This window comes from Leopardus geoffroyi, chromosome C1 (genome assembly GCF_018350155.1).
Source record: "Leopardus geoffroyi isolate Oge1 chromosome C1, O.geoffroyi_Oge1_pat1.0, whole genome shotgun sequence".
NCBI classification, from domain to species: Eukaryota; Metazoa; Chordata; class Mammalia; order Carnivora; family Felidae; genus Leopardus; species Leopardus geoffroyi.
Window position 1 is genome coordinate 121996068 of NC_059328.1, and position 27065 is coordinate 122023132.

At 34.3% G+C, this 27065-nt stretch overlaps 1 protein-coding gene and 1 long non-coding RNA gene across 4 annotated transcripts in view; one reads left to right on the forward strand and one right to left on the reverse strand.

The window, feature by feature from the left end:
* Positions 1–27065, forward strand: part of LOC123598831 — a 66172-nt gene that overhangs the window by 29091 nt on the left and 10016 nt on the right. The window lies entirely within an intron of this gene.
* The window catches only part of DPP10 (dipeptidyl peptidase like 10), a 1361034-nt gene that overhangs the window by 21193 nt on the left and 1312776 nt on the right, over positions 1–27065 (reverse strand). For all 3 annotated transcript variants that reach the window (XM_045479564.1, XM_045479563.1, XM_045479565.1), the window contains exons 18-19: positions 22137–22235; positions 21962–22031 (exon numbers count right to left, since the gene is read on the reverse strand). In XM_045479564.1, coding sequence (XP_045335520.1) covers positions 21962–22031; positions 22137–22235 — 169 coding nt within the window. The remainder of the gene's footprint in view (positions 1–21961; positions 22032–22136; positions 22236–27065) is intronic.

Genomic DNA, 27065 nt, shown 5'->3' on the forward strand with positions numbered 1-27065 from the left:
CGGGGCCCGAACTCATGGGCTGCGGGATCATGACCTGAGCCAAAGTCGGACACTTAACCGACTGAGCCACCCAGGCGCCCCTTAACTTCAATTTTTAAACTTAGTAAAAATATGACCAGATGGTAATCCTTTACTCTGAATGTTGATAGGCAAGACGCTAAGGCTCAAAGACTCTTTGTGTCCTTGTCTTTAATACTGGCAAAATACTGGCTTCCTTGTCTCAAAGAGTTTCGTGTGCATTAAATGGCATAATGTATTTGAAATATTTTACAAAATATAGTAAGAAATGTAAAACAATGTTTAGATTTATCACACAGTAGAAACCTGTTGCTTTTCTGTTTGTGAGCAGTTTTGCTTATAGTGAGCATATTTCCTTGCAGTTAAAAAACCAAAAAAAAAAAAAAAAAAAAAAAAACTATATGAAGGCTTTGGGCCAGTTGTGCAGAAATCAAACTGGGCAGTATCTGTGGATAAAGGTAATGTGTCATGTCATATGACGTATTATGTCAGATGGACCAATGATACCTAAAGACTTCTAAGAAAATATAAAACCCTAATGAACAGACCCTTTGGAGTGAGATCACACTGTAAAATGTTTTGTTGATAGGTAAGATAATAGTTTTCCAATTTATATATGAACCCCATTGCATTGTTCACAGCAGTTTAATGAGTTGAGTTCAAAGCTAATGTAAGTGTAGACAAAATGTTAATCATAGACATTTTATGGCAGGCAAATTATCTTAAGATACAGTTTAAAATAAGGCACATTTTTCAAACTTAATGATTAATAAATGTTTTTAGATTTTTATAAACAAAAACCTTTAATCCCTTAAAGTTTGCAATACCCAATGAAAAAATACAATTCAACTCCTTTGGTATTTTCTCTTAATTGCCATGTTTAACTTCAACATTGTCTTTACAGTTTTTCAGTGTTAGAATACAAAATGATATCAATACATTACCAAAGATCTTAACACATTTCTCCATCTAGTTGGGTTTATTGTTTGTTCTTTTTGGTGTATGTTACAAGCATATCTATTTCAAGATGAGTTATCAAAGAACATGAATTATGCTAAGCATTGTCCTTATAAGGAAAAAGCCAGACAATTGCAGGAACGGGGTGGAGATTCTTCACAAAGTGTTGAGCAAGAAATACTAGATTATTTTTCTGCAAATGAAGGCAAAAAATACTGCTTATTTGGTGAGACAGAAATAGTAAGACACGTGGCAGTGAGAATGACCACAAAGAAGTACTCCAAATCACCCACCGATAAGAGGGGGCCACGACTCATGTATTTTGGTCGTGTAGAATTGGTGAGCTCCAGTTTATTTTGTTCCCTTTTGTCTTTCTCTGAGTGTCATCTTCATCTTTGTAAATTTTTTTAAGATCTAAGTGTTTATATATAATTTTTAAAAATCTTAATTCTAGTATAGTTAACATATGGTATTGTATTAGGTTCAGGTCATCTTCCTGCACTATTTTGTTTTACTCTCTGTCTCTGAAAACTCTGGGGACCCATAGAAAGGAGGGTGTTTCAAGGCTGAGAGTAGGGACATACAATTTTGTTCAAAAGCTGTGGTAAAAGAACAATTATATCTGTTTTAAGCAATGGAAAGATCACAACATTTATTTCCTAACCCAGGTAGGAAATAAAGTGCTTTCCACTTAAGCAGTGGAAAGATCACAACATTTATTTCCTAACACAGGTAGAAAAATAAAATTAATACTAAGCTTTTCTTAGAGGTTAAGTTCTTGGGAGACAGGCTCCTCATTTATTTCAATACCTTCAACACTACACGTGCCTGAATGGATGAAGAGTTCAAGATATGGGCATATAGTAAAATATAGAAAGGAAGATGAGTTTTATACATGATATTTAACAGACCTTTAAAATGACAAAACAGTCTTTATGACCTAACAGAATACCTATACCAAACCTGAATTAAAGTGTGAAGAACAACCAAATTGTTCAGACTGCAATGTTTGGTCAAGTTCACAAAGTGCTACTTAAATTCATGTACGGAGCTTGAATTTATGTTCAGAAAACATAGTTTTTGGTCCTGACTTTGTTAGGAAGTGCTGAGTTTCCCTGAGTAATTATATGCTGTTTTTATTTTTATTGTTCTTGTTTGTAAAATACTATGTTGTAAATAGTTAAGATTACTTACAGTACATTTTTAAAAGCCTTTCCCTAACAGTAAAACTAAGGTTATAATAAATGGAAGGGAAATATATTTTTTTAAGGTGGGGAAGGGGAGAGGGAGAGGGACAATCTTAAGCAGTCTCCACACTCAGCACAGAGCCAGACATGGGGCTCAATCCCATGACCCTGGGTTCATGACCTGAACCGAAATCAAGTTGGATGCCCAACTGAATGTGCCACTCAGGTGCCTGAAGAAAATATTTTCTAATGAGTACTCTTTACTTGACTGATCTATTGCATGGCAGAATTTGTTTTCCTACATGGCAGAATTTTAAAGCTGCTATACTGATAGCTGGGACTGTCCAGTGGGATGTGAAAGGAGGAGACACAGAATTGCTTAGTCACCTCGGTTCTTTCCTCTTTCTGGGCCTAGAATAGATAGATTTCAGCTGCATGAAAGCTAGATGAAAGCTAGAATCATTGACAACTAAGTGTTGCAATTTTATTTTAGATAGGATAGACTTAAAACGTGTGAAAGGAAGGGAAAAGGATACAATGGAAGGTGAGCTTAGGGAAAACAAAAATAAAACTGATGCCACAAAGAGCCATCGCCACACTAAATTTTTAAGGAAAATCAATTGTCAACCCTTCTGATTTTGTCTTTAGGAGATCCTTCATTTCATAATTGGTGAGTTTTATAGAACATTTGCCTTAAACAATATTTTCTTTGCCTTAATATGAATTTTACTAAATAGAAGTTTATAGTTAGGGATGATTTAGTTGTAACATATATGAAGTTTGACCTCTTTGAAGCAATACATACATACATATGTATGTGGGCTAAAGGCCTCTTGGCCTATTCCTTCTATTTCTTATTTTATGATCCTTAGATTTCTTCTCATGGATGGATTGTCCTACATGCAGAATGGCAGAATGAGTTTTGTTGTATATTTACTATATCATATGAGAATTATTATTTTTGCCTGTCAGAGAACTGTTTCTTGTCCACATGCCCCTCTTCTTCCATTAGGGGTATTACTAATATCTGTAAATTTCTGATCTGTGGTTTGTTTATAATACAATTTTGGCTGAATATCATAACTAGTTCTGCTGTCATGCTGACAGCAGAGAGCCCAATGTGGAGCTCGAACTCACGAACCACAAGATCATGACCTGAGTCGGATGCTTAACCAACTGAGCCATCCAGGCACCCCATGATATGGTCCAGGTTATTTAGGCCTCTACTTAGACCCTTTCTTACACTGGCAAAGCCGGTGTTTCTGGTGGTAGTGATGATAAAGCCTAATTGGGAATACATACAAAATTAGGCTTATCAACCAAATACTCAAATTGTATTACTCTTCAACACTTGTGTTCATATACTTGCATTCATAGATCCTGTTAACATTAAACCTTTTAGAAAAGCTACCTGCATCAATCCACTGGAATTAGGGATTGCAGGGATGTGGGAGTTCCATCCTGGAAAGAGCACAGGGTGGTATGATGGTAAAACCAAAGTGAGTTGAGCCCAGGTCCAGTGGCTTTAGACAAATTACTTCCCTTCCTTATGCCTAAGTCCCTAAGTTTGTTTATCTTTGGTGTAGAGGATGATAATAAGACTGTCTCCCTAGTAAAATAATGGCAAGGATTAAATGAGAAAAAAAATATATATGCAAACATAGCACAGTGTCTGGTTCTTGATAGATACTAAATATTAATTAACCCAGTTCTGTCCAATGCTATAGGACTTGACCTTTTCATTTTCTGTTTCCCTCTTGGAAGCTGAGCTGCCATATCTGGTGATTCCCTAGGCAATTCTGCATTGATAATTCCTGAGCCTTTGTTTAACAATAGTCAAGTTTTTCTTATTTTGCTTAGTCTAAGGAACAAATTCAGTTGCATTAAAAATGTTCTACTTTGGGGGCACCTGGTTGGCTCAGTCAGTTAAGCGTCCAGCTCTTGATTTCTGCTCAGGTCAGGATCTACAGGTTGGTGAGATAAAGCCTTGCATTGGGCTCTGCACTGGCAGTGAAGAGCCTCCTTGGGATTCTCAATCTCTCTTTGCCCCTCTCTTGCTCATGTTCTCACTCTTTCTCAAAATAAATAAACTTAAAAACAAACAAAAGTTCTGCTTTTCATAGTGGGTGGGTCTTTCAGTTAATTAGAATGAAAGATGTGTATATGTAGACTGTGTGTGTGTGTGTGTGTGTGTGTGTGTGTGTGTGTGTGTCTGTCTGTCTATCTATTTGGTTACTTTCCACACATGGCTATGTGTGTTTGTACTATGTGCATCCCTGTATGTGTAAGTTCTTTCTTTTGCTTCCACAGATGTATAATTTTTCTAGCACCAAAAATAAAAAATAAATAAAAATAGATAAAAACAGAAAAATCTTACCCTGGTATACTTTTCTGGATTATAAAATGTATGCCATAGAAATTAGGTCTTTTTTATTTTTAAGGCATTATTTTTTTTCAGTAAGTTTTCTTTATATTGAAAAAGCTGTTGAGATAAGTAATACTTTTTCTTGATCAGAATTTGGATCTTTAATTTGGTAGGGTATTTTGTGTTAGTAAAATGGGATCTATTTTTTCATCCTTCCACTACCCTGCTACTCCTTTCTCCCACTTCCTGTTTTTTAAGGTTTGTTTCTTTGTTTTGAGAGAGAGAGAGAGAGAGAGAGAGAGAGAGAGACAGCAAGCATGCACAAATGGGGGAGGGACAGAGAAAGAGAATCCCAAGCAGGCTCCATGCTATCAGTGCCCTCTTCCTAATTTTTAATAAGTAGCCTTTCTTGTATCAGGTTCAATTTCTGTTAAAGGTATTCTTCCTTGCTTTGAAAGGAATTTAATCATATTTTGTTCTTTGGTTTGTCTTGATTAAAAGCAACAGATTATATCCTTAGCATGATACAAAAATTGCATAATGATTATCATTAGTGCAATGAAGAAAAAGCAGAATCCAGTTCATTAAATTAAGTTATTTCTATTGTTGTAGGAAGCTGAAAAATGAAAAACTTATCAGAATGCAGGATGAAACACTGAACAGCATGGATATTAATGAACCAGCTATAAAACTCAAAAATGGACTGTTAATATTATCCACACAAAATTAACCTCAGGATAAACATCTAAGCACATGAAAATATTGGAAGAGAACCAATGGAAAAGGGCCTCAGGGATATCTCACAGATAGGAATGTGCAATAAAATGAGAGCAAGTTCCAATCTCCTAATCATCTCTGCTGTCAAAGTCTTACTACATTAATTCGTATCCATTGACCAGTTTCCATTTGGGATAATTTCTAACAAATGGGTGAGGAGGTAGAAAGGAAGGAATTTGCTGATCTTTAGTTTCAATTACTAGGAATGCCTGTATCATCACTGAGGTAAAACAGCATTTGATCCCCTTCCTTGGACCTCTTTAGAGAGGGTCACAGTCAAAAGAAAGTTTAGCACATTGCATAAATGGATCACTCAGAGGAGAATCAACCTCATTCTTTATTTTATATAACTGTTAGGTAAATCTCTTATACAGTAGGCCCACTTCACTATCTTTGACATATGAGCAATTACATTCTCAAAAGGAATTTGGAATTCTTAGATGAAAGAGAATTAAGAATTTAAGGTTTTAAAAGCCTTGAGGTGCCTGGGTGGCTTAGTCAGTTAAGCATCCAACTTCGGCTCAGGTCATGATCTTGTGGTTTGTGAGTTCGAGCCCCACGTCAGGCTCTGGACTGACAGCTCAGAGCCTGAAGCCTGCTTCGGATTCTTTGTCTCCCTCTCTCTCTGCCCCTCCCCTGCTCATGTTCTGTCTCTCTCTGTCTCAAAAATAAATAAAACATTTAAAAAATAAATAAAATAAAATAAAGGCCTTTTTTTCCAAGTTCTGACTCTGGGCCTTTTCCCAAATTTATACCATATCTTTTGAAGGTTTTTATCCTTAGAAATTTTAGGGAAAAGTAGTAAAAGTCTGAAAATGTACCTTTTGGCTAAGTGTTCACCTTTTAGTATATGTCTAACATGTGACACATTACCTACCACTTCTGATTATAACATCTGCCCTCTTATACTCATTGGACAAAATAAAATAATGTATAAGCATTGTAAACTGCATGATACACAGATGACTTTTTACAAGAATATCCACACGTATGAAGCTATATGTGTATTATACATATGTATACATATCTTTTTATACTTTTAATTCTTTTTTAAATTAATTTATTTTGAGAGAAAGCACAGCAGGGGAAGGGCAGAGAGAGAGGGAGAAAGAGAATCTCAAGAAGGTTCCACACCACCAGCACAGAGCCTGATGTGGTGCTCAAACTCAGGAACCGTGAGATCATGACCTGAGCTGAAACCAAGAGTTGGACGCTTAACTGACTGAGCCACCGAGGCACCCCTTATGCTTTAATTCTTAAAGATGCAGTAGGTTCTGTTCAACGTGTGTTCAGTTGATATGCTGTATTTCATGTGATGGATTAAAAGGGAAATGATGGTGACATAGACATCACTGTGGTTTCTGCACAGCTTTTCCAAAGACATTAATATTTGTAGGTAGTCAGAAACACACTTTCTTAAGATGAAAGGGAAAGCCCTCACAATATATTAAGACTTCAAGAAAAAATGTGAAACTCAGTAGAAGCACCTTGATTAAGGGCATGTTATGGATGGCATAGTAGCTCTCGAAATCACTGGGTCCCTCTGCATTAGGCTATTTGATGACAACTGAGAGTTCTGATTATAGATGTCGCAAAAACAGGGAATAGAATAAATAGTGAATGAAACAGGTCACACCTAGATTTGGTTTGTAATTTTTATAAAAATGGTACAATAAAAAATGGCTGGAAGAGAATGCTCTCAAAGAGGAAGTGCCCATTTCCAGGTTGAATAAAATGGAGTAACTCTAGATTAAAAATGCTATTTGATTTAACCCTACAAGAATTTTACTAGGAATCTTAACGTCTGAATTGTGGTTTTGTTTACAAAAGTTTAATAGTTTTGAATTGCTTCCCCAGTCTCATTTCTCCTAGATACTCTGTAAATGTTAGCATGTGATTTTGTATAATACTTGTTTCTTAGTAATATACGTGTGATGTCATAAAAGAAAAGCCTTTGCTTCTGGCAGAGCTTCTAATCCTCATTGATACTCCTTAATTCTGCTTTGCCTGTATGCTGTATAGTCTTATATGAATGTTTTTATATTTAAGGCAAAAGGGAAGAAGATTTGAGAACCCTCAAATAACATGTCATTGATGTACTCTAACTTGGGGTTTTGTTAGATTGTCAAAGGAGAAAGTTTCTCAGCATCTTTGATTTAAATTTTCAAATACATGTTAAACTAGTAACATACTTAATACTTTCTTCTATTGTGGATTTTAGAAAAAAATAAACTATTAAACCAGAAAAAGAGAATGATTTAAATATAGGTATATTCTTACATTTATGACCCAGTGTATGACCATCAAAATTTTAGAAACAGTAAATTAGCAAATATTTTTTTATGAAAAGTGTTTAGGAGCTATACCTTTAAATATACAATATACTTGTATGTAGTAATATTGTTCATATGAAACTATAATTCATGTCATTCATATGAAATCATCAATATCTGTATTAAGAGAAGAGAGCTAAAATGGTTACAATAAAAAAGTCATAGAAGTGATTTTTATGTATTTATATAGAGAAAAATCTGTGAATTTAAAAGAATCATAAAAGATAATCTGATAACTGCTGCATTATATACACATTTTCTGTAAACTTAGAATTTTTCCCCCCTATGGAACCTTCTCGAGATATCAATTTTGGGTTTGTACACTTTTAAATAATACAGAAATTAATGCTGACATTTAAGATGCATTATCTATAGATTATGAAAGAACAAGGTCCAATTTGTTCATAAAAAATATGAAAAGTGATGATCACCCTTTCCCCTCCCATTACCTGGATTAAATGCCACAGTCTTTTCCTAATCATTTCATCTGCATTAAAGTGTGGGAGAATTTTCTATCCACTTAAATGTGGGAAATCTTTAAAAATGAGAAAAATCAGAAGCTTACAATTTAACCTTTGCCCCTTATAAATAATCCCTCTTTGAGGCGAGTACTGACTCTGTCATCCATATGCAATCAATATGTGTTAGTTTCGTAAGAACTTGATAGTGAAGTAGGTCTGTATTTGGCATGAACAAGTGTGAGATCAAAAGATGTTAGAGAACTTGTGGAATAGATGTGCATTTACTCTTGGGAAACCAAACAAACTTACTCCTGGCTATCTTACCCGTTCAAAAGTATATGAGTCCACAGAAAAATTGGTGGTTATAAACACTTTTCGGAAAGTGAACAATTTTATTAGAATTTGGAATTTTATTAAATAGTCTAGGTGAAAAGTTGAACTCTCATGTGGAATATCTAGGAACTTAATCATGATTCCTATAATCATTAACATGGTCCTGTTGGAAAAGGTTACAATCTAGAGATTATTATACATTTAAGTGGGAACAACAACAACAACAACAACAACAAAAAAGGTCCTAAGAATTTGGTTGTAGTGAAGTCTCTAATTCTGGTCAGCAGTTTTTTGTTTTTTTTTTTTTTGGTCAGCAGTTTTGATAATTTTCCAAAATCAAATATGTAATGGGCTATGTACCCAGGAAGAATTGAGTAATAAAAAGAGATTATTGATCCAAAAAAGAAATAAATAAAACTTAAGTTCAAACCCTAATTTTGTCCTGCTCCTGACGTTAGAGATAATATACATGATATATTTTAGTCACAGTTTCCTTGTGTTAAAATGAAGACCGTGATATTTATCTTTCATGGTTTCAGTAAGCTTTAAAGGTGGTATCTATACATCCTTAAAATGATGTCCTTTATCCAATAAATAATCTTACTAATTTAAGAAGCTCAATAATCAAAAATAAAAGAGAAACAGTGAAAAGATAACATGAAAATCAATCATTATTAAGCATTTTCCAGAAAGACTATTAGAGAAATGAGAAATGGACCTCACATTTTTCTGAGGGGGAAACTACACCGCAAAGAAATTGACTCATTCAAAGGCTGAATTTAAACACATTATAAACTCTCAAATCATGTCTTTCTCCCTTTTTCCCTATTTTGGCTGAATTCATTCCTAATGACTAACTCAGGGTTGACTGATTTGTTTGGTCATTCATTCATTTATTCATTCATTCATTCAATATTTCCTGAACACAGATAAAGCCCGTCACTGTGTTAAGACAAAACCATACAAAAGGAGTTCTTATAAACAAGGAGTTTACAGTTAATAGAGAGCAAATAAAATATTGTAATCTGTTGTGGTTACATGGTACAACAGAGGTGAGCACAGAATATGAGGAAATACATCTTAAAATGTTAAGGAGAACTTTTCCAGTTGTTTAAAAAAAAAATCAAGGTACTGGAAGACTGTAAAAAACACAGAGGAATGATTGGGAAGCTCCTATTTTGCAGAATAAAATAGTTTTTTTGTTGTTTGGTTGTTTTTGTTTGCTTGTTTGTTTTTTAAATATCCAGAGACTGAATCTCTACTAGGGGTAGAGTGTCACATTTCCAGATATGGATCACACAAAGTTCACTCCAGCATCAGAGTGGAAAAGCAACTTAGAGCAGATAGAACAATAAAGTACAGAAAAGGAAGTGTAGGTAGAGAGCAGTGTAGCAGATTAAATTGACTCATCCAGGGGCGCCTAGGTGGCTCAGTTGGTTAAATGTCCAGCTCTTGATTTCAGCTCAGGTCATGATCTCATGGTTCGTTAGTGAGATGGAACCCTGTGTCAGGCTTCATGGTTCGTTAGTGAGATGGAACCCTGTGTCAGGCTTCACACTGTCAGTGGAATTGGTATTCTTGTTCTGCCTCTCTCTCTGCCCCTTCCCCTGTTCATGCATGTTTTCTCTCTCCCTCCCTCAAATAAACTTAAAAAGAAAGAAAAGAAAATTAAAGAAAGGGAAAAAGAACTGACTCATCCAGACATGGTGTCTGCCTCTATGGGGCTTCAGAAAAAGAGTTGGGCCCTTGGACAACCCCATTGGTTCAAAGATCAAGGCAAGACACTGTGGTCCCATGAGCATGATATTATTCAAAATTATAAACAGTATCCATTGTTTGTTGAAAGTGTGTTTATGAAAAAAGCAATGATGTTATCTTGATTGTGGGACATGCATGGCTATATAATTTCACTCACTACATCTGTATCACTTAATTATATCCTGCTATTTAATGGAATAATTATACAGAACAGAGCTGACAAACAGCTCACTTCCATCTAGATGACCATGTTGCAGTGCTCTGATATGCATAACACTGATTGATGAAACTCTAGATAAAAATGAATCATGCTTTCTAGTTAGAATGGCTTAGTGTGAAAACTAATAGTGATTATGTCATTTGCTTTCTGGACATCATCCATTTATTCACTCAGTATGTTTTTGTGGAGTGACTCTTACTCCAAAAGCTAACCACTAGGAGACATATGGCATGTGTAAAGATTTTTTTATGTTTTCTTAAATTGTTGAAATATTCCATAAACCATTCTATGAATTATTTCTTTCAATATTCACTTCTAGACTGTGGATCTTCCTCCAGAAACCTTGGTCCAAAATCTAGTGAGAGTCAGAAATTTCCTAAATTAAAGACATCCTGACAAAAATTAGAGTAAACTAGAAAAGTGATCATATGATTGATATGATTCAAGATATATGGAGAGACTTTGGACAGAAAGCTGTGGCTGTAGGAGGAAACACAGATTTGGAATTGTAATAAGATACAGACGGCTAGATAAGGAGGGTGAAAGAAAGCTTCAGGAACATAAGACTTGATGGATGGCCATAAATTTATTAGAATTTGAAGGAAAATGGATGGAAGAAGAAACAAAGTCATAGAGGCATTCTGGAAATTAATGTAATTTGTTTCACAGCCACTGCCTCGCAGAGTTAGACCTTTGTCAAGTGTAGCACGGATAAGTTGAACATGAAAGAGTAGAAAATGGAAAGGAATAGTGATTTCTTGGCACTGAACGAAACTCTCCAGATCCATACTGCTTCTCTTCATGGATATAGCAAACAAACAACCTTTCATCTTTAATAATAGTACATCTGTCTGGATTGCTTCCTACCAGGGTCTAGGCATTTAAGTTCATATTTATTTATGTATAAAATAAACATTTATAACTAAAGGCTATCTCAATCCTTAGTTTTGCACTATTAAAAGAATGACAGATTAGTAAGTTTTTATAGGATTCTTCTATATGTGCCAGGCATTATGGAGACACATTTAACAAATCTAAAAAAGGATTACGTATTTCAAGATGCTTGTGATCTATTTATCTTCCCACAGCCACTGGCGTAGTTTTTTGCACATAAAGCAGCATGTAAATGTGTTACACTAAATTATGTATATATGAGTAGAAAATAAGAATACTAAAAAAAAATTCAAGATGATAAATGCTGAAATGGATATACATGTATATAGTATAGTTATAAAGATGAATATAGACACTGGGTTCTTAAGGGCTCCCTATAATGTTAACTAGAAAGACAGGAGAAAGATAATTAGGTATCCAAAAGGACAATACAGAATAGGAAAGAGAAGGGTGGTCATGACTCCATAGAGACCACTGTAAATGGAGGTCATGAGATTTATCTGTAGTGGTAATGCTTCTTAGCTTTTCTATTACAGTAAAATATACTGTTACCATTGATTCACTTTTACTTCCTATATCATGAAATTAGGTTTGGGTTTCAGAAAATCTGGCCATACAGAGATCCTCAGAGGACCATTTCTTCTGAGGTTCCATAATGAAGATTTGGTAGAAAGGGAATTCCAAACTGTCAGAGTCTACTTTCTTCAAGGCCAGTCTTCCTTCCAGCTACTCTGGTATTTTTGCAGCCTGTCTCCAACTAATGCAGTCATCTTAGAATTTCCTGGATGTAATTCCATCTGTACAGGTGAAGAAATGACTTACAGTCTGTTAAGTGCTAGATACACTATACAAAAAAGCAAAAAAGTAGTGACACCAAAATCACCAAATCATATCTTAGCGTCATTTAAATAATAGTCACTTTATTATTCCTCACTATCTAATCGTCCATTTAGGTAAAAAAAAATAAATATTTATTATTATTTTTTTTACAGTGGGAACTCTACTTGTCACTGCAGATACTTTAATCTTAAGAAAAAAGATATGCCTTTAAATTATAAACAACCGGCAAAAACACTTAAAAACCGCTTAAGCCATTCTCACCCATGTAGGTTTCCAAGCATAAATATTTTAGAAATCATCAGCTTAAAACACTATACCACTTTTAAAAATGACATCAAAAAAGAAAAATCCTGGGTTGGTTTAGTAAGTCCTATTCTGTAAAAGTTCCGGGAATTTACCTCTGAAAAACAAGCAGTTTGGATGAAGTAAATTAACATTTAGTATAATCAGCATATATAAATAAAAATACTTTCATTTAGGGGCTCCAGGATGGCTCAATTGGTTAAGTATCCATTTCTTGATTTGGGCTAAGGGCATGATCTTAGAGTGTGAGAGCCCATGTCAGGCTCCACGCCCAGTGTGAAGCCTGGTTGGGATCCTTTCTTTCCCTCTCTCTCCCTCTCCCCCAATCACTCTCTCTGTCTCAAAATAAATAAATAAACTTAAAAAAATTCTTTCAGGGCACCTGGGTGGCTCAGTTGGTTAGGCATCTGACTCTTGGTTTCAGCTCAGGTCATGATCTCATGGTTCTTAATATTTGTTTATTTTTGAGAGACAAAGAGATAGTGCAAGTGGGGGAGGGGCAAAGAGAGAGGGAGACACAGAATTTGAAATAGGCTCCAGGCTCTGAGCTGTCAGCACAGAGCCTAACATGGGGCGTGAACCCAGGAACGGTGAGATCATCACCTGAGCCAAAGTCGGACGTTTAACCAACTGAGCCACCCAGGTGCCCCAATCTCATGGTTCTTGAGTTTGAGCCCCACATTGGGCTCTGTTCTGACAGTGAAGAGCCTGCTTGTAATTCTCTCTCTCCCTATCTCTCTCTGCTCCTCCCCCACTCATGTTCTCTCCCTCTCTCCCTCTCTCTCTCTCTCAAAATAAAGAAATTAAAAAAAATACTTTCATTTTTCCCTGTATCAACCAAAAATTAGCAAATTCTATAGGCCTGACTACATTATTTTATCTGCTTGTAATGAATGTCTATTAAATAATTTCATGGGTGCTGAATTACATATTACATAATTCTGATAATTAAAAAATATTTCCTAAAAGTATATTTTTAATTGTATGATATGTGTAAAATCAAATAGCTTTCAAAGACCATAATACCTACTGGATCATCTTTCTCCTCCGTAATTTTTTCATGAATTTGACATTTTTATTTTTTAAGTTTTTCATTTTAATTCTAGTACAGTTAACATACAGTGTTATATTTTAGGTATATAATATAATGATTGAACAATTTCATATCTCAGTGCTTATTGTGCTAAGTGTACTCTTTAGTTCCCATCATCTATTTCACCCATCCTCCCACTCACCTCCCCTCTGGTAACTACCTGTCTGTTCAATAACTATAAGTAATTGTAAGTATAAATAGTTAAGAGTGTGTTTCTTCGTTTGTCTACTTTTCCCTTTTTGTTTCTTACATTTCACATGTGATTGAAACCATATGGTATTTGTTCTTCTCTGATTGACTTATTTCACTTAGCATTGCCCTCTCTAGTTCCATCCATGTTGTTAAAAATGGCAGTATTTCATTCTTTTTATGGCTGAATAATATTTCACTGTGTGTGTGTGTGTGTGTGTGTGTACACACACACATATATATACACATCTTATTTATTCATTCATCTGTTGATGGAACTTGAGCTGCTTCCATAATTTGGCTATCGTAAATGATGCTGCAGTAAACATAGGGGTGCATATTGCCTTTCAAATTATTTTTTTATATTCTTTGGGTAAAAACAGTACTGGATCATAGAGTAGCTCTATTTTAGTTTTTGGAGGAACCTCTATACTGCTTTTCACGGTAGCTGCACCAATTTGCATTCCTACCAACTGTGTGTGAGGATTTCATTTTCTCTAAATCCTTGCCAACACCTGTTGCTTCTTATGTTGTTGATTTTAGCCATTCTGATAGGAGTGAAGTGTTACCTCATTGTGGTTTTGATTTGCACTCCCCTGGTGATGAGTGATGTTGAACAGCTTTTCATGTGTCTGTTGGGCATCTATATGTCTTCTTTGGATGTCTGCTCATGTCTTCTGCCCATTTTTAATTGGATTATTTGTTTGCTGACTGCTGAGTTGTATCAGTTCTTTATATATTTTGGATACTAACCCCTTATCAGATATGTTGTTTGCAAATATCTTCTCCCATTCCATAGGTTAATTTTTGGTTTTGTTGATTTTTTTTCCTTTGCTGTGCAAAGCTGTTTATTTTGATGTAGTCCCAGTAATTTATTTTTGCTTTTATTTCCCTTACTTACCTTACTTTCCCTGTGTGTGTTCTCTTCTAGGATTTTTATGGTTTTGTGTCTCACATTTAGGCCCTTAATCCATTTTGAGTTTCTTTTTGTGTATGGTGTAAGAAAATGGTCTGGTTTCATTCTTTTGCATGTAAGCTGTCCAGTTTCCCAATACTGTTTGTTGAAGAGACTGTCTTTTTCCCTTTGGGTATTCTTTCCTGCTTTGTTGAAGATTAATTGACCATATAGGTGTGTGTTTATTTGTGTGTTTTCTATGCCATTGATCAGTCTTTTGTGCCATTACCATACTGTTTTGATTACTACAACTTTGTAATATAACTTGAGGTCTGGAACTGTGATGCCTCCAGCTTTGCTTTGCTTTGCTTTGCTTTTTAAAGACTGTTTTGGTTATTCATGGTCTTTTGTAGTTCCACATAAGTTTTAGGATTATTCATTCTAGTTTTGTGAAAAATACTAATGGTATTTCAATGGAGATTTCATTAAATCGGTAGACTGCTTTGGGTAGTAAAGATATTTTAACAGTATTTGTTCTTTTAATCCATGAGCATGGAATATCTTTCTATTTGTGTTATCTTCTATTTCTGACACCAATGTTTTATATTTTTCAGAGCACAGCTCTTTCACTTCCTTGATTTAAGTTTTTCCTAAGGATTTTATTATTGTTGGTGTAATTGTAACTAGGAATGCTTTTTTAAATGTCTAATTCTTTTGCTTCATTATTAGTGTATAGAAATGCAACAGATTTCTGTACATTGATTTTGTATTTAGCAACGTCACTGAATTCATTTATCAGTTCTAGTAATTTTTAGTGGAGTCTTTTGGGTTTCTATATATAATACCATGTCATTGCAAATAGTGAAAGTTTACTTCTTTACCAAATTGGATGCTTTTTATTGGTTTCTCTTGTCTGATTACTATGACTAGGATTTTCAGTACTATGTTGAATAAAAGTGGAAAGAGAGGACATCCTTGTCTTGTTCCTGATTTTAGGGAGAAAGCTCTCAGTTTTTCATCATTGACCATAATGTTAGCTGTGAGTATTCATATATGGCCTTTACTATGTTGAGGTATATTCCCTCTAAACCTATTTTTCTGAGGGTTAGTATCATTAATGGATGGTTTACTTTGCCAAATGTCTTTTTCTGCATCTATTAAAATGATCATATGGTTTTTATCCTTGGTCTTATTGATGTGATGTATCATATTGATGGATTTGCAAATGTTGAACCACTCTTGCATCCTGGGAATAAATCCCATTTGATTTTGATGAATGACTTCTTTAATATATTGTTAGATTCAATTTGCTGGTATTTTGTTGCAGATTTTTGCATCTGTTTTCATCACAGATATTGGCCTGTAGTTCTCTCTTGCTCTCTCTCTTCCTCTCTCTTTATTTTATCTGGTTTTGGTATCAGGGTAATGCAGGCCTCATAGAATAAGTCTGTAAATTTTCCTTCCTCTTTTATTTTGGAATAATTTGAGGAGAAAAGGTATTAACTGTTCCTTAAATGTTTAGTAGAATTCCCCTGCTAACCCATCTGGTCTTGGATTTTTGTTTGCTGAGAATTCTTTAATTACTGATTCAATTTCATTGGTAGTAATTGGTCTGTTCAATTTTCTCTTGCTTTCTGCTTCAGTTTTGGTTTAGGTTATATGTTTCTAGGAATGTGCCCATTTCTTCTAGGTTGTCCAATTTGTTGCCATGTAATTCTTCATAATATTCTTATAATCCTCTGTATTTCTGTGGTATCAGTTGTAATTTATCCTCCTTACTTTCTGGTTTTGTTTATTTAAGTTTCTCTCTTTTTTAATGAATATGGCTAAATATGCTTCAGAATTGTTTGGTCTTTTCAAGGAATCAGCTCCTAGTTTCATTGTTCTGTTCTAACCTGAGTTCCTTCCTTCTACTGGTTTGGGGTTTTGTTTGTTCTTTTTCTAGCTCCTTTAGGTGTAAGGTTAGGTTGTTTAATATTTTTCTTGTATTTTGAGGGACTTTCTCTGTATCCCAAGATTTTGGATCCTTTTCTTTTTTATTTGTCTCCATGTATGTTTTTCTTTGATTTCTTGGTAGCATCTTATTTAACATCGATGTATTTGTGTTCTTTCAAGAATTTTTCTTGGGGTTGATTTATAGTTTCATAGATATGTGGTCAGAAAAGAAACATGGTATGACTTCAATCTGTTTGAATCTGTTCAGACTTATTTTGTGGCCTACTATCTGTTCTGGAGAACATTCCATGTGCACTTGAATGTATATTCTGCTTTTTTAGGATGGAATGTTCTGAATGTATCTATTAGATTTATCTGATCCAATGTGTTATTCAAAGCCAGTGTTTCCTTCTTGATACTCTGTTTGGATGATCTGTCCATTGATGTAAGTGGGGTGTTAAAGTCTGCTACTATTGTATCACTTTTGATTACTTCCTTTATGTTTGTTATTAACTGCTGTATTTGGGTGCTCCCATATTGGATGCATATTTATTTGTTTATAAATTTTATGAGAGAAAGAGTAAATGTGCAAGCAGGCAGAGTGTGGGAAAGAATTTTAAGCAGGCTCCACAGTGTCTCACAATAGTGAGATCATGACCTAAGCCCAATCAAGAGTGACTTAACTCACTGAGACCTCAGGCACCCCTCAGTACATAAATAGTTGTAATTGCTATATCCTCTTGTTGGATTGTCCCCTGAATGATAATATAGTGCTCTTCTCTGTCTTCTGCTAGTCTTTGTTTTAAAGTCTATTTGTCCAATACAAGTATTGCTACCCTTCCTTATTCACATCCATTTACATGACAAATGCTTCCCCATCCCTTCACTCTCAACTTGCATGTATCTTTAGGTCTGAAATGAGTCTCTGGTATGCAGAATATAGATAGGTCTTGTTATTTCATTCATTTTTCACCCTCTATCTTTTGATTGGAGCATTTAATCCATTTACATTCAATATAATTACTGATAGGAAGGTATCTATTATTATTATTTTTTATGGTTATTTATAGTTCTCTGTTCCTTTCTTCCCTTGCTTTCTTCTCTCATGATAACTCGGTTTTCTTTAGTGATATACTTGGATTCCTTTCTCTGTTTTTTTTGGCATATCACTGGTTTTTTTATTTGTGGTTACCATTTGATTTGTATATAACATCTCTGTATGTAGCTGTCTACATTGAGCACATTTTAGGTGTATGGTATCATACTTTACATCCTTTTATCCTCATCCCTGTGAGTTCCTTGACTTATTTTTATAAATATACTTATTTTTACTGCTTTTGTGCTTCCTACTTTCCTTACTCTAGCTCATGGTCTTTCCTTTCCACTCAATGAGTCCCTTATAACATTTCTTGTAGGACTGGTTTAGTGGTCATGAATTCCTTTAACGTTCGTTTGGAAAACTCTTTCTCTCTCCTATTCCTTTCTTGCTGGATAGAATATTCTTGGCTGCAGATTTTTCTCTTTCCGCACTTGGAATACATCATACTACTCCCTTTGGCTTGCCAGATTTCTACTAAAAAATCAGCTATCAGCCTTTTGATGTTTCCTTTTTATGTAACTGCTATCTTTTCTTTTGCTGCTTTTAAAATTCTCTATCACTACTTTTCCCAACTTAATTACTATGTATCTGGGTGTGGACTTCTTGGGTTGATTTTTGGGGGGGGATCTCTGTGCCTAGTAGATCTGGATTTCTGTTTCTTTCTCCAGATTTGGGAGGTTTACAACTATTATTTCTTGAAATTTTCTGTCTCCTTTTCTTTCTCTTCTCCTTCTGTGATCCATATAAAGCAAATATTATTACATTTGATGGTGTTGTTGAGTTCTCTAAGTCTAGTTTCATTTTTGAAAAAAAAATACACACACACACACACACACACACACACACACACTCATGTGCTCAGCTTGGTTACTTTCTGTTACTCTGTCCTTCAGGTCACTGATCCAATCCTGCTTCATCTAGTCTACTATTTATTACATCTAGCATATTTTTAAATTAGTTTAGTGTATTCCTTATCCATAATCGGTTCTTTTTTTTTTTTTTTTACCTCATTAAGTGTCCCACTAATGTTCTCTACTCTTTTCTCAAGTCTGATGAGTATCTTTATCATCATTACTTTAAATTCTCTATGAGACGTATTACTTATCTCCATTTTGCTTTGGTCTCTTGCTGTAATTTTTTTCTTATTCTTTTATTTGGGACATGTTCCTGTCTCCTCATTTTGTATAACTTTATGTGTAGGTTTTTGTGTGTGAAGGGAGACAGCCACATCCGCACTTGCAAGTAATGTCTGTATGAAGAAGAGGGTCTCAGTGTCCTGCTGTATAGTGTCTGCTGTTCACCAGACCCTGGTGCAAGGTCTTCTGTGTGTGATGTGTGAACCCTGCTGTTGTGGCTGAGCTGCTCTTTCCTTCAGCCCAGTCATCTGCAATAGCTTTCTTTGCTTGTTGTGGGCAGTGTTTATTACTCCCTTGTAGTGTCAGTGGACCAGTCTGGGAATGCCTTGGACCTGAGTTGAGTCAGACCAGGCATTTGCCAAAGACATTAGCACCAAACTGCAGGACACTTTCCCTGGTTGTCCTCTGAGAAGATTTCATTGGCAGGTGGGGCATGCAGTCAGACTAGTTGTCGGCCTCTGGCCCACTGCTATGTCTCTGACTGGTGTGTGTGTTTTATCTTTCCCTCTCTCAGGGACATGAGTCACAGTGGAATGGTGCTGACTATTGTAGGGGCCACTTTCATGCTGCCAGGGCTGCGGCACCCACAGGGAGGGCGGGGGCTAGTAAGCTTTGAGTGCTGCCATTTTTCTGTAGGCAGGGCCCTGCAGCACCCAGACTGAGAGACACTGTCTGAAGGGGTGGATCTGTGGAAGCTGATAATTTTAAATATTAAAATTACTAGAACCAAAAATAACTATGTTTGTGGTTTCAGTTTATTAAACACTACATGCAAGTGTTTATCCTCCACCAAACACTATGGTGACGTGTCTCTATAAATTATCCCAAGTTGTCATCTCCCAACTTTTATTTATAAGGAAGCTGAAGCTTAGAAAACATAAGCAATGTATTGGTAAATCTTTGAGCTGAGATTTGAACCCAGGCTACCTGACTCTTAAATCAGTAACTTTATTGTACTATCCTGCCTCTAAAAAAAAAAAATGATTATCGCTTTTTAACCACAGAAATTGTCTTTTGCTAATCTCTTACAAACTAATTTCTTCTTAAAAACAAAAAGTCACTCAGACTAAACCTCATATTGGATACCAAAACGAGCCCATTAGTTTCTCTGACTCAAGGCTACAGAGAGAATCTGTAACTTCTGTCTACTTTTTCCCCCTATGTGTGACATTATTCTGGAGCCAATGAATACGCAAGTGAGGATAATTTCTTACACATCTATGTAAACAAGTGAGGCATGCTTCACAGAAGAATGCCTGGTAGGGTTCTTTTCCCTGAGAACCACATCCCCATCACACAGTGAACAAAAAGAACAGCCCCTTTTGGAGATATGACTGAGACAGAAGACAGGGTTAAGATATTTTTCTTTTTTGTTTCATTTTAATGCCTTAAATATTTTCATATATTTTAATGCCTTAAAATATTTAATGCCTTTCAAATATTTTAATGCCTTAAAAATTTATTTTCAATAAATCACACATGAAATTCAATTAGGGATTGAAAACAGGTAGTGAAAGAGAAGAGACCTATAAAAGAGCAAATAACAACCTTCTCAGCAAGCCACCAAGAACTTTCAGGGCCTTCTGGTTATTAGGGACAAAGGAGAACCAGATGGGCATGACAAACTAGATGAGGTCAAGGCATTAACATTAGGAATAGATACTGGAGTGTGGGAAAATATTAAGTATAATATTTTCTGTGTTTAGCTGCTTAAAATTAAGTAACAACTTGTTTCTATTTATTAAAGAATCTAAATAAAGTCAATGCAATCTGTATACAAATAATGAACTGTAATCAAAATAATTAAAACAATCATATGTGCATGACACTTTACATGTTGTATTTCATTTAATCTAAAAAGAAGACATAACAGGTAGGCTGTACTTTAATGCTTGTTTTATATTTGGAGAAACTCAGTCTTATATGAGGTTAAGTAACTTGCTCAAGGACACAGCTAATACATGACAAAACTGGAACTTGAAGCCAGGAGGTTTGATTTCACAGACTGAATACTTACCCTCTATATTAAGTAGTCAACAAGTAATGTTATTTTCATTTCTCTTTTCCTATTAAGGCTCTGATATAATTACAGACCATTTTAAGCATTGTCATAGCGATATTCTGGCTGGTTTCTTAATAAGGAAAATAATAACTCTTGAGAATGAAATGCTACATCTATATCAGTTTAATCAACCATTACATATTATGGGCCTCTGTGCCTAATGCTATATGTCAAAATATGATCTCACAGAAAGTATGAATGAATTCAATTCCAAGTTGGAAAAAACCTAAAAGGTTTTCTGAGCATGGGGGGTGCTTCCTGCTGGCTATGAAGCCAGGAAGGAAAACTGGCAGGAGTGATACAAGTATAAGCATTGTGGTTTCAGCAATGGAAGAAAATGTTTCCTCAATGTTGCATAAGCAACTGATAAAGAGCATAGGTCCTAACTATGACAACATAGATGCACCTTAAGGACATTAAGGACCTAAGTGAAATAAGCCAAAAAGTCAAATACTTCATGATTCCACTCTCATGAGGCATCTAAAATAATCAAACTCCTAGAGGCAGAGAGTAGAATGGTATTTTCCAGGGGAGGGGGAAATGGGGAGTTGCTATTCAGTGGGTATAAAGTTTCAGTCATGCAAGAGGAGTCAGTTCTAGAGATGTGCTACGCAACCCTGTGCCTATGGTTAACAGTACTTTACTGTGTGCTTAAAATTTGTCAAGAGAGTACATCTCATATTAAGCAGTCTTCCAATAACAAAAAAATGGCTTTTATGAACCCAGCATAACTTTGATAGGACAAAAATATCACAAAGAAGGAAAACAATAGACCAATATTATATATGAAAACAAACAAAATGAAAAAGTGAACATAGGGCTTGAGTAATTGCTAAACAGATATCATAAACCAAACCATATGTGTCACTATTCCCAGTAGTAACATCAAATTCAATTTGAGAGGTAAGAAGTACAAACAAATTACACATCCCTGCATATTATTTAGTGGTGGTGTCCTTGACGAATCCGTACCACTGACAGCTGCCCCAGTTAACTACACACATAGGACTTCTTTTGTTTTTTAATCAGAATGCTGTCGTGTGAGGCATATGAAAAATTATAAAACCTTTATATTCCTTCATTTCAAAAACAAATGAAATACTTACATTATTAACAGAAGAGCATACTGGTTTCGGTCCGTAAAATCTTTGGGAAAGGACAACTGTAAAGGAAGTTCTTTTAAAGAAAGAGCAAAATATTAAAGATGGAGAGTCATTTACATGTAAAACTATGATTCATAGAAAATTGTTGTTAAATAACATAGCATGCACAAAACTTTACCATAGTCATCAATATGAAGCATTTTAATTTCTGACTTCACTATCTTCTTCTTCAGGATAGCTTCCTTCAGCATAGAATTGCTTTCCAATATAAAATACTCTATAAATCAAAAAAGTTAATTTAAATAACTAACTACTATGTATTGATCAGGAATAAGTGCAGCACAACAAATAATTATCCAGTGATTGTCATTTGCTAAGTGATTGTCATTTGTGAGGCACTGATTAAACTCTTTAAAATTCTTCTCCTTGTAGAGTTCTACAAGTTTTCTAACTGACCTTTCTTATTTCAGTGAAATTTTGTCCACATGCCCTATTCTTGGAATTAACATTTACATCTTCAAAATGCAAATCTGATCATGGTCCTACTCTGCTTAAGAATATTTAAAAGAATTCAAAGTTAACTAGGACCCAATGAGATGACGTTTACTATGCCCAGGCATAGTAAATAAAATATAATATATAAATAAATATAGTAAATAAAATAAAATATAAAATTATTGGAAATATCAGGAAAATATTACCCACGATGAGTAAAAAATCCAGTCAATAAAAATAACATAGAAATAATACAAATGATATAATGGATTGAAAATAACATTAAAATAGAGAATATAATTCTATCGCTTGTGTTTATTAAGGTGAAAAAAAATAGGCATGAGGATCTTAAGGGGATATATGAATAAAATTTAAAAATAAGACACAAATTAGAATTCTAAAGATTAAAAACAGTAAAATCTGATATTCATAAAAACTATAAGATCTAAAATGAAAAAAATAGTAGGTGGGATTAGTAGCATAGTAGATACTATAGAAGAAACAATTAGTGAATGAGACTATGGCAAATAGACAATGTAAAAAATAAAAAATCAAAAAAACAAGTTGACAAACCATGAAAAGAACATCAGCAACTTGTTGGAATTTGAACATCAGCAACTTGTTGGAATTTTTATTGATACATTAAATCTATAAATTTATTGGAGAGATTTCACATAGTGAACCCTCTAATTCATAAGTATGTATGTATATCCACTGAGCCTTTAAGATCTCCCAGCAATGATTGTTTTTTTTCATTTTAGGGGACTTTCACATTTTTATTAGATTTATTATTGGATATTGTCAGATTTCTTGTTACTTTAAATGTTTTGAACTATTTTCAAATTTTGCATTGCATTGTATTTCATAAAACAGTTGATTTTTGTGTATTATAACTGTAACCATGAAAAATTCACTCATTGCTAAAAGTTTTGTGAAAGTGTCTCAATTCCATATTTTTGTTTGGTTTGTTTACAGGTATATCTTTGGCAAAGAAAGATAGTTTTCTACTTATATTTCTTTTCTTCCCTTATTTCATTGGCTAAATAATACAGTGATGCATAGAGGGGTGAGAGTGGACATTCTTCCCCAATATTGGGGGAAAGCAATCGGTCTTTGAATATTAAGTATGATGTCAGTTGTAGGATTTTTGTAGATTCTAATTCATCTTATGAAGGAATTTCTATTCTTTCTATTATTAATTTATTGTTACTGGTTTTCATATTTATCAAATTTTTTCTTCTAATCCTCAGCATTAACAGTAAAATAAGGTGAATTACATTGATTGATTATTGAATATTATAGCAATCATGGATTCTTCAGGTAAACCCAGTGTACTCATAATGTTCTTTTACAAACTGGTAGATTTTACTTGCTGGTATTTAGTTAGCAAATTTTGCATCTATATTCATTAAAAAGGTCTTCCTTCCTCCCTCCCTCCCTTTCTTCCTTCCTTGTTTTTATTATTATTTGTCCTTATAATGTTTATGCTGGATTTGGAATTTGGAATGCTGGCCTTATATTTTCTGAGATTATGTGTAAGCTTGGTATAAATGTATTGAATATTGCACAGAATGCACCAATGCAGGTAACTGGAATTTTCTTTGTGGGAAGAATTTTTTTAATAGATAATGAGATATTTTTATATTGTACTTACCCTGCCTGTTTAGACCCATTTCATCTAAAATATGAAGTTTACTGCCTTAAGATTTCTTATAATATTCTATTACTATCATTCTAATGTGTGTAGGATCTGTTATTAACATTATGTATTTCGTTAATGAAAATGGATGATGAGAATGTACATTTTCTTTGTTGACTGTACAGAACTTTATCAATTTTATTGATCTTTAAAACAATCTTTACTTCCATATATTTTCTCTACTGCTAGTCCATTTACTTTATCATTTATTTCCACTTTTTATTATTCCTCCCTTCAATGTAATTTGCTCTTCTTTTTCTACCTACTTAAGGCAGAAGCTTAGATAATTGATTTCCTTCTTTACAAAGCAAGAATTTAGAGCCAAAAATTTCTTGTCACATTGTCAGGTGTTTTTCTGTGGCTCAAAATATTTTATAATTAGTGTTCTAAATTATTCTTTGATTTATGTCTTACGTAGAAGTTCAGGTCTCATAACAAAACATTCTCAGCTCTTCTTCTCCATTCCTTATTTTGGCTTCACTTTTGAAAGCTATTTTCTAATATCATTATCCAGGTTAAGAATTATGTTTTCTTTTTCAGCATCATTTAATTAATTAATTAACTTTAATTCCAGTACACTTAATATACAGTGTTATAGTGATTCAACATTTTTTTTATTTTTTTATTTTATTTTTTTAAAATTTTTTAACGTTTTTATTTATTTTTGAGACAGAGAGAGACAGAGCATGAATGGGGGAGGGGCAGAGAGAGAGGGAGACACAGAATCAAAGCAGGCTCCAGGCTCTGAGCCATCAGCCCAGAGCCCGATGCAGGGCTTGAACTCACAGACTGTGAGATCGTGACCTGAGCTGAAGTTGGACGCTTAACCGACTGAGCCACCCAGGCGCCCCTCTTTTTTTATTTTTTTAATGTGTGTTTATTTTTAAGAGAGAGAGCAGGGAAGGGGCACAGAGAGAAGGAGACAAAATCTAAAGCAGGCTCCAAACTCTGAGCTGCTAGCACAGAGCCCAATGCAGGGCTCAAACCCACGAACTGTGAGATCAGGACCTCAGCTGAGGTTGAACGCTTAACCAACTCAGCCACCCAGGCGCCCTGTGATTCAACAGTTCTATACATTACTTCAGTGCTCATCATAAGTGTATTGTTAATCTCCTTCACTTATTTCACCCATCCCCCACCCCCCACCTCTGGTAGCCATGTTTACCAGAGTAAACTGGTCTGTAGTTAGACTCTGATTTTTGGTTTCTCTTTTTTTTTTTCCCTTTCGTTCATTTGTTTTCTTTCTTAAACTCCATATATGAGTGAAATAATATGGTATTAGTCTTTCTCTGATTTGTTTCACTTAGCATTATACTCTATAGATACACCCATGTCGTTGCAAATGGCAAGATTGTATTCTTTTTTATGGCTGAACAATATTCCTGTGTGTGTGTGTGTGTGTGTGTGTGTGTGTGTGTGTGTGTGTGTGTATCTCACATCTTCTTTATCCATTCAACTATCAGTGAACACTTGGGCTGCTTCCATAATTTGGCTATTATAAGTGATGCTGCAATAAACATAGGGGTACATATTGCCTTTCTAATTAGTGTTTTTGTATTCTTTGGGTGAATATCCAGTAGTGTGATTACTGGATTGTATGGTACTTATATTTTTAACTTTTTAAGGAACTTCCATACTACTTTTCACAGTGGCTGTACCAGTTTACATTCCCACTGATAGTGCACAAGGATTCCATTTTCTCTCTTTATTGCCAACATTGTTGTTTCCTGTGGTGTTGATTTTAACCATTCTGATAAGAGTGAAGTGATATTTCATTGTGGTTTTGATTTGCATTTCCCTGATAATGAGTGATATTGAGCATCTTTTCATGTGTCTGTTGGCCATCTGTATATCTTTGGAGAAATGTTTGTTCATGTCTTCTGTCCAGTTTTTAAGTTGATTATTTGTTTTAGGGGTGTTGTATCAATTATTTATATATTTTGGATGCTAACCCTTTATTGGATATATTGTTTCAAAAATATCTTCTCCCATTCTGTAGGATATCTTTTAGTTTTGTTCATTATTTCCTTCACTGTGCAGAAGCTTTTGATTTTGATGTAGTCCCAATAGTTCATTTTTGCTTTTATTTCCCTTGCCTCAGGAGAACTATCTAGAAGATTACTGCTACAGCTGATGTAAGAAAAATTACTGCTGCCTGTGCTCTATTCCAGGATTTTTATGATTTCATGTCTTACATTTAGGTCCTTATTTTGTGTTTATTTTTGTGTATGGTGTAAAAAAATGGTCCAGATTCATTCTTTTGCATGCAGCTGTCCAGTCTTCCCAACATCATTTGTTGAAGAGACTGTCTTTACCCCAGTGCACTTTCTTGCCTCTTTCATTGAAGATTAATTGACCCTATAATTGTCAGTTTACTTCTGGTCTTTCTATTCTGTGTGTCTATTTTGTGCTAGTACTATATGTATATATGTATATATGTACACACTACATTATGTATGTATTATATATACTATATTATATATACACAGTGCTATATATATATGTTATATAATTACTACATATATATACTATGTACATACAGTACTCTATATAATATACATGGTATATATATTATATATACACTATATATATACTATATATATAAACTACATACATATATCATAATATATACTATATAGTTGATACTACATATATAGTATAGTAATATGTATTACAGTATATACAGTACTATACATATTATACTATACTATACTAGCATATATGCTAGTACTATATATATTATAGTACTGCATATACATCATATATAGGTAGTAATATGTATTACAGTATAGTATATAACTATATATGGTATAGTAATACAGTAATGTATATTACAGTATATACATAATAATATATAGTACTGCATATATAGTATACATATATATAGTACATAGTATATATGGTATATATGTA